This window comes from Jaculus jaculus, chromosome 5 (assembly GCF_020740685.1).
Source record: "Jaculus jaculus isolate mJacJac1 chromosome 5, mJacJac1.mat.Y.cur, whole genome shotgun sequence".
Lineage (NCBI taxonomy): Eukaryota > Metazoa > Chordata > Mammalia > Rodentia > Dipodidae > Jaculus > Jaculus jaculus.
Genome location: NC_059106.1, coordinates 139,998,268 through 140,011,850, shown reverse-complemented (window position 1 = coordinate 140,011,850; position 13,583 = coordinate 139,998,268). Strand labels below are relative to the sequence as shown.

Here is a 13,583-nt window from a genome sequence, read left to right as displayed (position 1 = left end):
CACTGCAAACAAACTCCAGATGCATGTGCCCCTTTGTTCATCTGGCTTATGTGGGTCCTGGAGAATCAAACCAGGATCCTTTGGCTTTACAGGCAAGTGCCTTAACAGCTAAGTCAGCCCCCGACTTACTTTTGTTTAACTCATGCCTAAAGTCCCTATTCTTCAGACATAAAATGAAATTGCAATTTAACTTCTATGTAGTAAACTTATAGTGCAGGAATGTGCTGGCTAGAGAATAAAAATATATGCATGGTCACACTGGCAGACCTGTTTCTGCTGAAAACTAATGAACTGACACTGACTCCTCTGTCAGTTTCTGCTTGTTTAATGTGAATTTGCTTCAGTTTATATTTGCATGTAAGTAAATTTATCCTTGTTCAGGTGCTGAGCCTAAAGGTTGAGGTTTACCAGAACGATAAAACCTACTACATGTATCACAAAATATCAAGCAATCCCAAAGTCCTATTTTGATTAGCTAAAAAAGCAATGCATGTTACAAAAATAAATTTTACTCTAAGAATACTAAATGCAACTGTTTATAATTATAGAAATTTCTTTCCGCTCCTAAACTATGGAATATTTCTTAGTGCCTAAATTAGAGAGTATTTAACTTAGTTCGTGTAGTCACATGTTTTCTTTCTTTGTATTATTTATGAACAACAGCGACGCTATGTATTCTTTTAGGTATTAAAGCTTTTAAAATTCCCCTGAGGTTTTACTAGTGAAATGGTAATCTGATGCACACAAGAGCCTATGTTATGTGTAGTATGGCATAACCTCGAATTTTCCATTACCACTTTCTTCCCTTAGAATCTAGTAAAGCAGGGCAAACAAGCTTACTTCCTCAATAAAATTTCCAGTAAAGAGAATCAATGTTTGAGGAAAAAGTACAGATTAAGAGAGACAATAATAAACCATCAATGTAGGGCCCTACCCTAGATCTTGATTCAAAATATAAGGTATAAAAAAGACATACAAGCCGGGCGTGGTGGCGCACGCCTTTAATCCCAGCACTCGGGAGGCAGAGGTAGGAGGATTGCCATGAGTTCAAGGCCACCCTGAGACTACAGAGTTAATTCCAGGTCAGCCTGGACCAGAGTGAGACCCTACCTCAAAAAAATCAAAAAAAAAAAAAAAAAAAAAAAGACATACATAGGGCTGGAGGGATGGCTTAGCAGTTAAGGCATTTGCCTGCAAAGCCAAAGGACCCTGGTTCAATTCTTCAGGACCCACATTAGCCATATGCACAAGGGGGCACATCCATCTGGAGTTCATTTGCAGTGGCTAGAGGCCCTGGCATGCCCATTCTCCCCACCACTTTCTCTGTTAAATAAATAAATAATAAATAAAACTATTTAAAAAAATTTTTAAAGGCATATATAAGACAACTAAGAAAATGCAGTGATAATAGTAAGGAATTAATTCTTATGAAAGCATAATAATGACAGTGTGGCTATATTTAGAAAGAGGAGGAGAGGATGAGATAGCTCAGTAGTTAAGGTGCTTGCCTGTAAAGCCTATAGACTCAGGTTCGATTCCCCAGGACCCATGTAAGCCAGGTGCACATGGTGGCACATGTGTCTTGAGTTCATGTGCACTGGTTAGAGGCACTGGTGTGCCCACTCTCTACAACCCCAATAAATAAATTAATAAAAATAAATTAGGAAGAAGAGTGCTTATGTTTCAGCAGCCTATAATGAAATATAATCAAGGTGAAATAACAGTGTGTCTAGGATTTGCTTCAATCTGTTTGGAAGTCAAGGGATGGAGATGAAGAAGACTGGCCTAAGGGTTCATGACTGTTATCACTGGGTGATGGATAAATGGATGCTAATTATCCTTTCATCTCTACTTTTAAATCTTTGAAATTTTTCTTAATAAAAACTTATCCTCAGCCAAAGAAATACCTCTGGTGGCATCACCATACCTGATCTAAAGCTATACTACAAAGCCATAGTAATAAAAATAGCATGGTACTGGCATAAAAACAGGAGTATAGACCAATGGAATAGACTTGAGGACCCGGATTTTGGGTCAAGCAACTATAGCTACTTGATATTCGACAAAGGCCCGAACAATATAGGCTGGAAAAAAGATAGCATCTTCAGTAAATGGTGCTGGATAAACTGGATAACCACATTCAGGAAACTAAAACTTGATCCACACATTTCACCATGCACTACACTCAAATCCAAATGGATCAAAGACCTCAACATAAGACCAGAAACTCGAATACTACTGGAAGAAAATTTAGGAAGTACTTTCCATGATATAGGAATGGAAAAAGACTTCCTGAACAAAACTCCAGTGGCTCAAGTTCTTAAACAGTCACTCAACCAATGGGATCATATGAAGCTAAAGAGTTTCTTTACAGACAAGCATATAATAAGCAAAGCCAATAGAATGCCCACAGAATGGGAGAAAATATTTGTGGGTTATCCAACTGATAGAGGCCTAATCTCTAGAATCTACAAAGAACTCAAAAATCTAAACAGTAAGAAGTCAAACACCCTACTCACAAAATGGGGCAAAGAGCTGAGCAAGCAGTTCACAGAGGAAGATATACAAATGACAAACACACACTTAAGAAAATGTTCATCATCCCTAATCATCAGAGAAATGCAAATTAAAACAACTATGAGATTCCACCTTACCCCAATAAGGATAGCCAACATCAAAAAATCAAATGAAAATAAATGCTGGCAAGGATGTGGAGAAGCAGGGACACTCATCCACTGTTGGTGGGAATGTAGGATGGTACAACCCCTTTGGAAAGCAATATGGAGACTCCTAAAAAGGCTGACTATAGAAATACCAATAGACCCAGTTATACCCTTACTGGGCATCTACCCTATAACCTTCAAACCACAGGCCAGAGAGATTTGCTCAACCATGTTTGTAGTGGTACAATTCATAATTGCTAAGAGCTGGAATCAATCCAGATGTCTATCACTAGAAGAATGGATAACTAAGATGTGGTATATCTACACAATGGAATTCTATACAGCAGTAAGAACAAATGACACAAAGAAATTTGAGGAAAAATGGTTGAGCCTAGAACAGATCATTCTCAGTGAATTTACCCAATCACAGAAAAAAAAAATCACCACATAGTCTCACTCATCTACAGCACCTAACCTTAATCTACCCTTACAGCAAGCATCTCAGGGACTAGACACTAGGATGGAGGGGGAGGAAGGGAAGGGCATCGAAGGTGTGGGAAATACTAATCTAGACCCAAACTGTAATGGTACCATAAAATCCTACTTCCTAAAAGGCAGACCAAATGGCTGAACCTTCACCAGGCCCTTACAGGAAACACCTAAACCACAAGACACGGGAGAGGGTAGGATCAAGTCTAACCTAAATCTTCTACATCTTCCCTCACTCCCTCTCCCCCCACCCCTCTCTCCTCCCTAACTCTTGTATATTAGTTATCTTTTTCCTCATTTTCTTAGTGGGCAGTGACCTGTAACTCCCAGTACCAGCATGGGGCTATCATCCACAATGAGCTTTTGATCACAGAAACCTACAAGGTTTCCTAAAAGAATGACAGATTTCTGTCAGAGTACTTGATGTCCCACCAAAGATCAGTGGTAAGACCCTATTGCTGAAGACTCCATATGCAGCTGACACGTAAAATGGAATGCCATGGCTGGAGGCCAGGAGAGAGTCAGTCCCCAGAAAGTCAACGTATCTAGTGGAAGAAGGTGCTACATGGGTGACTGGGGGAAATGACCCAAATCTGCCCAAGCAACTCATGGTCTAACCTACTTAGCAACAAATAACCTGTTGTGATGCCCACACAAGTGCAATAGTGGCACACAGCCATGGTGGGGAACCAACTGCTCTTCATTTGGCTAACTGATACCCTCAGTGGTGCGGGACCTATAGCTGGAGTTGGGAAACAAGTCAGAACCATATCCAAACATAAGACCACTCTCCAACATCAAGCTACTATCAATCATGGGCTACAAGAGGGCCTACACCTATTAAACTCTCTATTAAAAAAGTAAGGGTTATCTCATTTGTCCTGGTGCTAACTTACTGTCTGTTGGAGATTCTGCTTCTCTTTTTCAGATAGATGCAGATCCTAAGGAGAGAGCCACCCCATCATACCTCAAAAAGGCCCCGAATGAAACTAAGGAAAATTGGCGAAACAAGCAAGGGTGCTGTTTTCCTGATGAACCAGATACCAGCACAAGGGGGAAGGAGACCCAACACAGAGTAAAATCAACTCCTACCAAATCAGAGAGCCAGGGCCTCAGAGGCCCCCAACACCTCATCATTGAAGCAGACCAAAAATGAACCCAACATGGCTCAGGGACATTTTGTGGAAGAGGGGCCGGAAAGTATGTCAGAGCCACATGCTGGGTCATGATATGCAGAGACATTTATCGTATCAATAACTGTGGGCTAACTCCACAATGCACGACCCTTGTACATCAACAAGGAGGGGCCATTGGGAAGGGGGCAGGTCAAGAAAGAGCCTAATAATGGTACCAAACTGCCTGTATTTGCTGAATAGAAAACTAACAAAAAAAAATTTAAAAAAAAACCCTAAAAACCAATCTAATATGTCCATCTATTTAGAAACAGAGTATACCCATGCTTTTTACTTTCTATTTTAATTAGCAATAATAGCTCCTAGAAACAAATTATAAACTTGGTGTTAATTAATATAATCAAATTAAATCACGAGGAAAATTTCAGATAATCACATTGTCTTTGGCAGTACTAATATTTTTTGCTTTTGGTTATTACTAATCTTTCAGATTAGTGAGCTAGTAAACAGTGATATTAAAAGCTATGTGTTAGGCTAGAAGTTAGATTTTAAAAACTTGAAAATTAATCCAAATAATGATGCAATCCTCAGAAGAGATGGCAGATTATGAGGTCCTTATCTGGCTAAAAACACTTATGACCAGGAAAATGAAATTGGTGCAGAGTAAATATATTCTAGATTAACAAATTGGAGCACAACAAACTATTAAGTTTAGAAATTAAACATTTTTAAGAGGAATAATTAAAAAATTGTAATAAGAAGAGTAAAATGTGAAATAAATAATAACTGGCAAGAATTTTATTACCTTCAGGTCGATACTGTGCAACAATAGTGACAGCCTGACCAGCGTTTTTCAATGCAGCTGCTGCCTGCTCATGACTGGCAGCTCTGAGATCAACACTGTTTACCTGTAGATAAACATCAAGAATTAATCTGAGAGAAAATGATCACTGATTAGAAATCACAATGGGTCCTACATGATTATTAGTTGTAATAAAAATGTATTTATTGTAAAACAAAGTTGCTATTATTCAAAATAATTTTATTCACTAATAATACTTAAGTGAGAAAAACTAGAGCCTATTCTCCTAGAAGGATTTCAGGAGCATGGCTACCCATTTAATCAGTGAGTATCATTATTTTGCATTACTTGTTTTGTTGGTAAGCAATGGAAGGAAAATTCATTTTTAGTTGTTGCACTGTTTCACCTTCAACTGCATTCTCGATCCTCTAGTTTGGCTCTTTCAATTTTCTTCCTTTAATAGGCTAAAGCTGTAATTCTTTGGTTGTATCAGAAAAGTTGCACTAATTACTTAGGCATATAATAACAGTTCAGATTTCAGGGGCAAATTTAAACATGGTAAACATTAAATGTACCAGAAGACTTTGTTGTTGTTGTTTCTTAATGCCTTGGGTAAAATAATTACTGAGATGACCAATCCGACTCTAGAAGAATACTCTTTTCAATTGAAGTTGTCAATACTTAGCTTATACAGCAAGGTACACTTTAAGAGATCACCTCTTTTTCTTTTTTTTGTTTATTTGAGAGAGAAAGGGAGAAGGAAAGAGAATGGACACACCAGGGCCTTCAGCCACTGCAAACACCTTGTGCATCTGGCTTAGGGAATGAAACCTAGTCCTTTGGCTTTTGCAGGCAAGTGCCTTAACCACTAAACCATCTCTTGAGCACAGATTACTACTTTTCTACAAAGATAAACTTAAGAAGATGCTCATAGATATCTCATATTTGAATGCAATAAATCCTGACTATTTAAAATTTCAGAACAATGAATAGACTGAAGCTATATTCAGGGCCTTCATTAAAATGTTTTGAATAGGAAGAACCATCATATAATTTTTGTATGAGAATTTTGTTTTGTTGAAATCTGATCTTTAGATTCCATGCATTTTAACATAAAAATCACATATAACTTTAAACAATTTTAACCATTAACCCAGATGTTCTTGTGATTTTTAAATTTATATAAGAGAATATTATAACCCTGTAAAGATCTGATATCCAAATATAATATGTGGGGTTATAAGAGACTATCTCTAGCTAAATATGATTAAAAATACTCAATACAATGTATCAAGTACATTAGGCATAAAGAAAATCCTAATTACAATAATAAATTAGGAAATAAATTTAAAGGAAGATACACTTTAAGAAATTATTGTAGAAGAGATTAAACTTTTTGATGTTGCTATTGTTTTTTTCGAGGCAGGGTCTCATTCTAGCCCAGGCTGACCTGGAACTCACTCTTGATCCCAGGCCTCCCAAGTGCTGGAATTAAATATGTGTGCCTACACACCCAGCAATTTAAACATACTTTTAATTTTTTATTTGAGAGAGAGGGAAAGGGCATGCCAGGGCCTCCAGTGGCTGCAAAGGAATTCCAGATGCACGTGCCCCCTTGTGCATCTGGCTTACGTGGGTCCTGTGGAATTAAACCTGGGTCCTTTGGCATCATAGGCAAGTGTCTTAACCACTAAGCCATCTCTCAAACCTGAATTTTTTTTTTTTTTGAGACATGTGTCACTCTGTAACCCAAGCTCAAAGCCATCCTCCTGCCTCAACCTTCTGAGTGCTGAGATTAGAGATGTGAGACACCAATCAGAGCTCAAGATGAGAAATTTTAATGAATTATTCCTAAGTACCAAATTCTGCTGATACAGGAATGATTTGAGAACAACTCACATATTCTAATGCATGTAGGTAATCTGTTGGACAAAATTATAAATTAAAGACAAAATAGCAGCTAGAACTTCAACTGATGTATAACACCTTATATCAAGGATATTTCAGAAGAAATTTCTGTACTAGAAGATACTCATGTCCAAATAGCCTTAAAGAACTTTTTAAAAACCAACACTACATGTTGAAGATGTACAGTTTAGTGTTTTCAGTACATTCACCACCATCATCTAATTCCAAAATAGCCTTCTTTCCTCCAAAAAGAAACTTCATAGTAGTTATGGATGTCTCTCCTCCCCATGCCTAAAATCAGAAGCCTACGTTTTTTTCACACATGTACATATTTTGATTATTTTACTTTTTAACTCTATAAATTTGCCTGTTTTGTACATGTAATGGCTATGTCTAAGAGGGACTTTCTAGATTGTTAGTTGAAGCGAGAGGACCCCACTCTAACTGTAAGTAGCACCATCCGGGGACTGGGCTCCTGGACAGTATGAAAAGGAGAAAGCTAGTCAAGCATTCAGCATTCATCAGCTCTCCTTCCTCCCTGCTGATATGACATGACATTGGTTTCTTGCTCCTGCCATGCTTTCTCTTCCATGAGGAACTTCTCAAAACTAGTTGGGTATTATGTTCCAGAAATAAGAAAGTAACTGATACAGTACATTTCCAATAGATTAGATATTATACTATGTGGCCATCTCTGCTTGGTTCCTTTTATGTAAGGTTCATACCTGTAGCATGGATCAGCATGTCATTCTTTATAATGGTTAACTAATATGTCATTGAAGATGTTTTGTTTTCTTGTTCTTTTTGATGATAATGCAACTGGAATTATTCCCTCTAATCAAACCCATACTTACCTCTTACATATGTAATAGGGACTACAAAAACTTCTTTATTCATCAAAAGTAAAGATCTGAAGTGTGACTTGTTTTTTAAAAAGATATTTCATTATTTATTTATTTGGGGGTGGGAAGAGGCAGATAGAGAATGGGTGCATGCCAGGGCCTCCAGCCACAGCAAACAAACTCCAGATGCATGTGTAACCTTGTGCATCTGGCTTACGTGGGTACTGAGGAACAGAACCTGGGTCCTGAGGATTTGCAGGCAAATACCTTAACTGCTAAGCCATCTCTCCAGCCCAAATATGATTTTTCTAAAACTCATTATATATTTCCTTGCTTTTTAAAGTATTCATACTTTCATCAGTAATATGGGTTATCATTAAGAATATAATAGGGTTGATTTTAAGAGTAGCTGTCAAATTTTTATCTAGGAGCAACAACTTTTTACAGAGATGTAACAGAAATGCCAATTTTCAGATTTTTCCAAAGTCCCACTGAGTAAAAAAACATTGAGGCTGGATGTAGTGGTGCACACCCGAAACTGCAGCCAGCACTTGGGAAGCAGAGAGAGCGAGCCTTGGGCTGGAAGGAAACTGGATACATAGAGAAATGTTATCTCAATATACAGTGGATTGGGTTTGTCATAATAGTGCCACTATGTGATCCTGATACAAGCTGAAGTTTGAAACAGCCAAATTTTGTCTGAAGAAATAAATATTTAAATGTTTGTTTTAGTTTTTTCTTTAAATCTTGGTGAATTTTGATCCTGTTTTTGTTTTCTCTTGCTCCTAAAAGATCTTTTCCTACTGTCTTCACTGTATTTCCCCAAAGAATAGGAAGCATTAAGAATATGAAGTTGCCAATACACTGACCAACATGATGCTATACTTACACTCACCTTATGGTGACCAATATTGCCTTACACTCTCTGGAACTTGCAGTGCAAACACAAGGAAAGTTCTGAGTGATTTTCATTGTGCTGGATGGTCTAACACGTTTTAGCAGTATGGTGTGTCAATGACCCATATAAACTGGTCCCACAAGGGCAATTTAAAGCCATCTATTTTTGCTTTGAGATTTTCACACTAAACTCTAAGCCAACTGAACAATTTATTTTGACAGAAAGTGTGAAGTGCAGACCCTAAGCTAATTTTGTTCCCCTACATAATTGGCTAAGTTGTCTAATAGCACTTAGTTAAAAAAAACTTTATTCCTTACCACTAATTTGTCTTTTAATTAAATTATAATTTTTAAAAAAAAATGTAAAAATTTACCAGTTTAAGATAGAGTTTCCTTTTTAAAACAATTTTAAATTTTTAAAATTATATTTATTTATTTATTTGAGTACGACAGAGAGACAAAAAGAGCGGGGGAGGGAGGAAGAATGGACATGCCAGGGCCTCTAGCCACTGCAAATGAACTCCAGATGAGTGCACCCCCTTGTGCATGTGGCTAACGTGGGTCCTGGGGAATCATGTCTCGAACTGGGGTCCTTAAGGCTTCACAGACAAGCGCTTAACCACTAAGCCATCTCTCCAGCCTGAAACAATTTATTTTTTCCCATTTTTATACAATTTTATACAAGCATACAATGCATTTTGATCCCCCACTTACCCTATCTCTTCCCCTTTCCTTACCACTAAAATCTTTCTTTTTCCCACTACATCCCCATCATAGTTCTATACCTTGTTTATTTTATTATTTCATTTTGACCCACTGATTTAAATTAAGATTGCTTATATAATAATGGGTGGGGGTTATATACTGAAGAAAGGGCAATCCTCCAGTGGCTATCCCCCAAAGGACAATCAGTTTCCACTATTTACAATGGGAGGTGTGGAGACTGTCTCATGAACACCTCCTTCATCCATTATGACAGGCTCAATCATATACAGAAAATTTCACTTGCTGCGAGTCCATGAGTGTAGCAGATTTCCCATTCCATAGCCCCACTTCTCATTTTCCTATTCTTACATTTTTTTTCCACCCCCTCTTCCAGGAATTTCCCTGAGCCTTGATGTCATGTTTAGGGCTGAGCACAAACTACTCGCATGTTCTTGGTAACAATGTCACCTATGGATCTCTATAATTACCTCTACCTTCTGTGTTGAAGGCTGCAAGTAGTACCCATCTCTGAGAACACAAAATAGAGGGTAGTTTGTTTGACATGCTGCCCAATGAGCATAACCACAGTACTAGGTTCCCCTCTATGGCCTAGGTCCTTAGCTACAGACCTATGGCCAGATTTATAGAAACAGGCACTATTTTTTTCCTATAGAACAGGTTTCAAATTCAACCAGAGAATTGGTCATCCCCATACCTTTCCTTCCACTATTACACCAGTGGATGACATATCTTGCCTTGAAGTACACAGGGGTCCACAGCTGGGTAGAAATGTTAATTTTAAAAGCCTTTTCTTCCCTAGCAAGCTTATGTATTATATATAGCACCTTCTGGCACAAGAAAAAGTAATAATAAAAAGCTAGCTGGTGGATGGAAGGGTTTTCACAAGTACATATACTTAATGAGACTGCTACTTCAAAGAAGACAGAATACCTTTTCTATTAGCCAACTCAAGAGAGTTCTACTGGGTATCTCTATAGTCATTCACAATCATTAGCAATCACTTTTCAAATTCTACTAGTAAAAATTAGTGTTTGTAATTATCCTATGACTAGGAAATACATAATCTGCTTTTCTGTCATTTCTTTTTTGCTTTGCACAACATGGTACTTTTTAGGCACTTAGTATTTGATTCCTTTTCTTGCTGAGCAGTATTAAATTATACAAATATATCACCATCTACTTAGCCACTTCCTTCTTTATCATCTTTGTGTATGTGTGTGGGCGCACACATGCCATGGTGTACATGTAGAGGTCAGGGGACACCCTCAGGTGTTTATCCCTGCCTTTTCACTTGAGACATAATCTCAAGATTGTTCACTGCTGTGTATGCCAAGACAATTATCCCACAAGCTTCTGGAGATCCTGTGCCTCCCATCTCATCATAGGAGGGCTGGGATTACAGATGGTCCCCAGTGCATCTGGCTTATGTGGGTTCTGGGGATTTGAACATAGGTCACCATACAGCAACCACTTTTATTCACTAGGCCATCTCCCCAGCCCTATTTACTTGTTAACAAAAGCAAGTCATTTTCAGATCTAGTTTAGTTTGATTATGTATGGTACAAATGTCAAAGTGTGTTTGTGGACACATGCTTTTGTTTCCCATGGTGTAAAAGCCTAAGTGGTAATGGTTAGATGTATGTTTACCTTCTTAAAGGCTTCTCCAAGTCCTTGTAGTGGTTCATCACTTTATGGGAAGAATTATAAAGAAGAGTTGCAATTGTTACAAATCAATCATCCATCTATTTATCTTCCTTCCTTCCTTCCTTCCTTCCTTCCTTCCTTCCTTCCTTCCTTCCTTCCTTCCTTCCTTCCTTCCTTCCTTCCTCACTCCCTCCCATCCATCCATCCATCCATCCATCCATCCATCCATCCATCCATCCTTCCATCCATCCATTCTTTTTTCTCTAGCCAGACTGCTGGCACAAACTGGCTAAACTAGCCTAACTGGTGAGTTCTAGGTTCAGTGAAAGACCTAGTCTCAATAAATAAGGTGAAGAGCAATAGGAGACACTGATGCTGACCTCTGACCTCCACATGCAATGCATGTGCATCTGCACACAAGTGATCACATACAAAAACATACACCTGAGGACATATATATATATACATACACACCACACACATGTAAAAATAAGTTTTTTGCATTTATCCAGGTATTTACTTTGTTTCCCTAACTTTCTTCTGTAGATCTAAGATTCTATCTAGTATAATTTCTCTTCAACTTGAACAATTTCTTTAGTATTTCTTCTAGTCTGTTAAAGACAAATGCACATGAATATTGTTTATTTCTGATGAGTAATTTCACTGGACATAAGGTTCTCTATCAATATGTTTTTCTTTTATTTATAAATTTAATTTTTTTCTAATTTATTTATTTATTTGAGAGAGACATGAAGAATGGGTGCGCCAGGGCCTCCAGCCACTGCAAATAAACTCCAGATGTATGTGCCACCTTTGCATCTGGCTTATGTGGGTCCTAGGGATCGAACCTGGGTCCTATGGCTTAGTAGGCAAGCACCTCAACCACTAAGCCATCCCTCTAGCCCTCAGTATGTTTTTCTTTCAGCACCTGAAATCTATCATTTTTACTGCATGAGTGCCGAGTGAAATCTGCTAAAATTTGTATTGCTACTCATTCCTGCTTTTAAGATAACTTCTTTTGAGTAAGGTTTTAGTACTTTACCTGTGTGCTGCTATTTTTGATGGTTTTGAAAAAAATTGTCAGTATCTCTTTAAAAATATTCTAGGCCGGGCGTGGTGGCGCACGCCTTTAATCCCAGCACTTGGGAGGCAGAGGTAGGAGGATCGCCATGAGTTCAAGGCCACCCTGAGACTACAGAGTTAATTCCAGGTCAGCCTGGACCAGAGTGAGACCCTACCTCAAAAAAAAAAAAAAAATTTCTGTATCCTCTTTGTTAAGACTGCCTGACCATGTTCCACAGCTGATGCTCTGGTTTACCTTTCACTCCCAATCTCTCCCCACCCCACCCCCAGCTTTATGTTTCAATTTGTAAACTTGCTTTCACTTATGTTCAAGTTCCCCAATTCTTCTGCTACTTTCACTGCATCAAGTCTTTCAAATAAAGTTTTTTTATCTCTATTTTATTTCCATAAATCCCATGATTCATTTCTTGTTTTATGTTTCTGCTGACATTCTTTAATTTTATCATCATACATATTGTATGTCTTTACCTCTACATCCTTTAGCATTTTTTTTTCCTTTTCTTTTGAGGCAGGATCTTACTCTAGCCCAGGCTGGCCTGGAAGCTACTCTGTAGCCCAATATGGCCTGGAACCTTGAACTCACTGAGATCTTCCTGCTTCCATCACTGCAGGGTTGGAATCACAGGCCTGAGCCACCACACCTGGCTTCCTTTAACATTTTAAATTTTTTTAAAAAATATTTATTAATCTGAGAGAAAAAGAAAGAGGTAGAAACAGATAAGCAGAGAGGGAGGGAAGGAGGGGTATATGAATGTGTCAAGGCCTCAAGTCACTGCAAACAAACTCCAGACACATGTGCCACCTGTACATCTGGATTTACATGGGTACTGGGCAATCAAACCCGGGTCCTTAGGCTTTGCAGACAAGATTCTTAACTGCCAATCTATCTCTTCAGCCCCCTTTCAACATTTTTTTTTTTTATCATCACTATTAACACCATCATCATTTTTAGTGACAAGGTCTCACTATAGCCCTGGATGACAGGTTACTCTCTCCATGGCCAGGAACTTGTGGCAATCTTCTTGTCTCAGTCTTCTGGGTTACAGGTTGTGTCATCATATCTGGTTTATTTATCACAATTATTTTAAAGAATAATCCATTATATACACCATCTAGGCCTTCTCTTGATTACTTCTTCTAACTTCAGTTTTTATTTAGTTAATTTTCAGCTAATGAATTTTTTTTTTGAAACATGTCACTATGTAGACAAGGCTGGTGTGTAATTTGTGGAGTGCCTCCTGCCTCGTCCTTCTGAATGCTGCACCTTACCACTGAGCCATCCTGATGATCTGCCTCATCCACCATCACACTCACCTAACTTCTTTCTCTCTGAACAAGTTACCTTTCATCAGGCTATTCAATTCTTTATAGAATCCTAAGAAAGAATGAAGTAAGC

General features: G+C 38.2%; 1 protein-coding gene across 20 annotated transcripts in view; it reads right to left on the bottom strand.

Annotated features, from left to right (window-relative positions):
- The window catches only part of Dlg1 (discs large MAGUK scaffold protein 1), a 202,905-nt gene that overhangs the window by 57,986 nt on the left and 131,336 nt on the right, over positions 1–13,583 (bottom strand). For all 20 annotated transcript variants that reach the window (XM_045151324.1, XM_045151322.1, XM_045151327.1 and 17 more), the window contains one exon: positions 5,091–5,193. In XM_045151324.1, the coding sequence (XP_045007259.1) occupies positions 5,091–5,193 (103 nt within the window). The remainder of the gene's footprint in view (positions 1–5,090; positions 5,194–13,583) is intronic.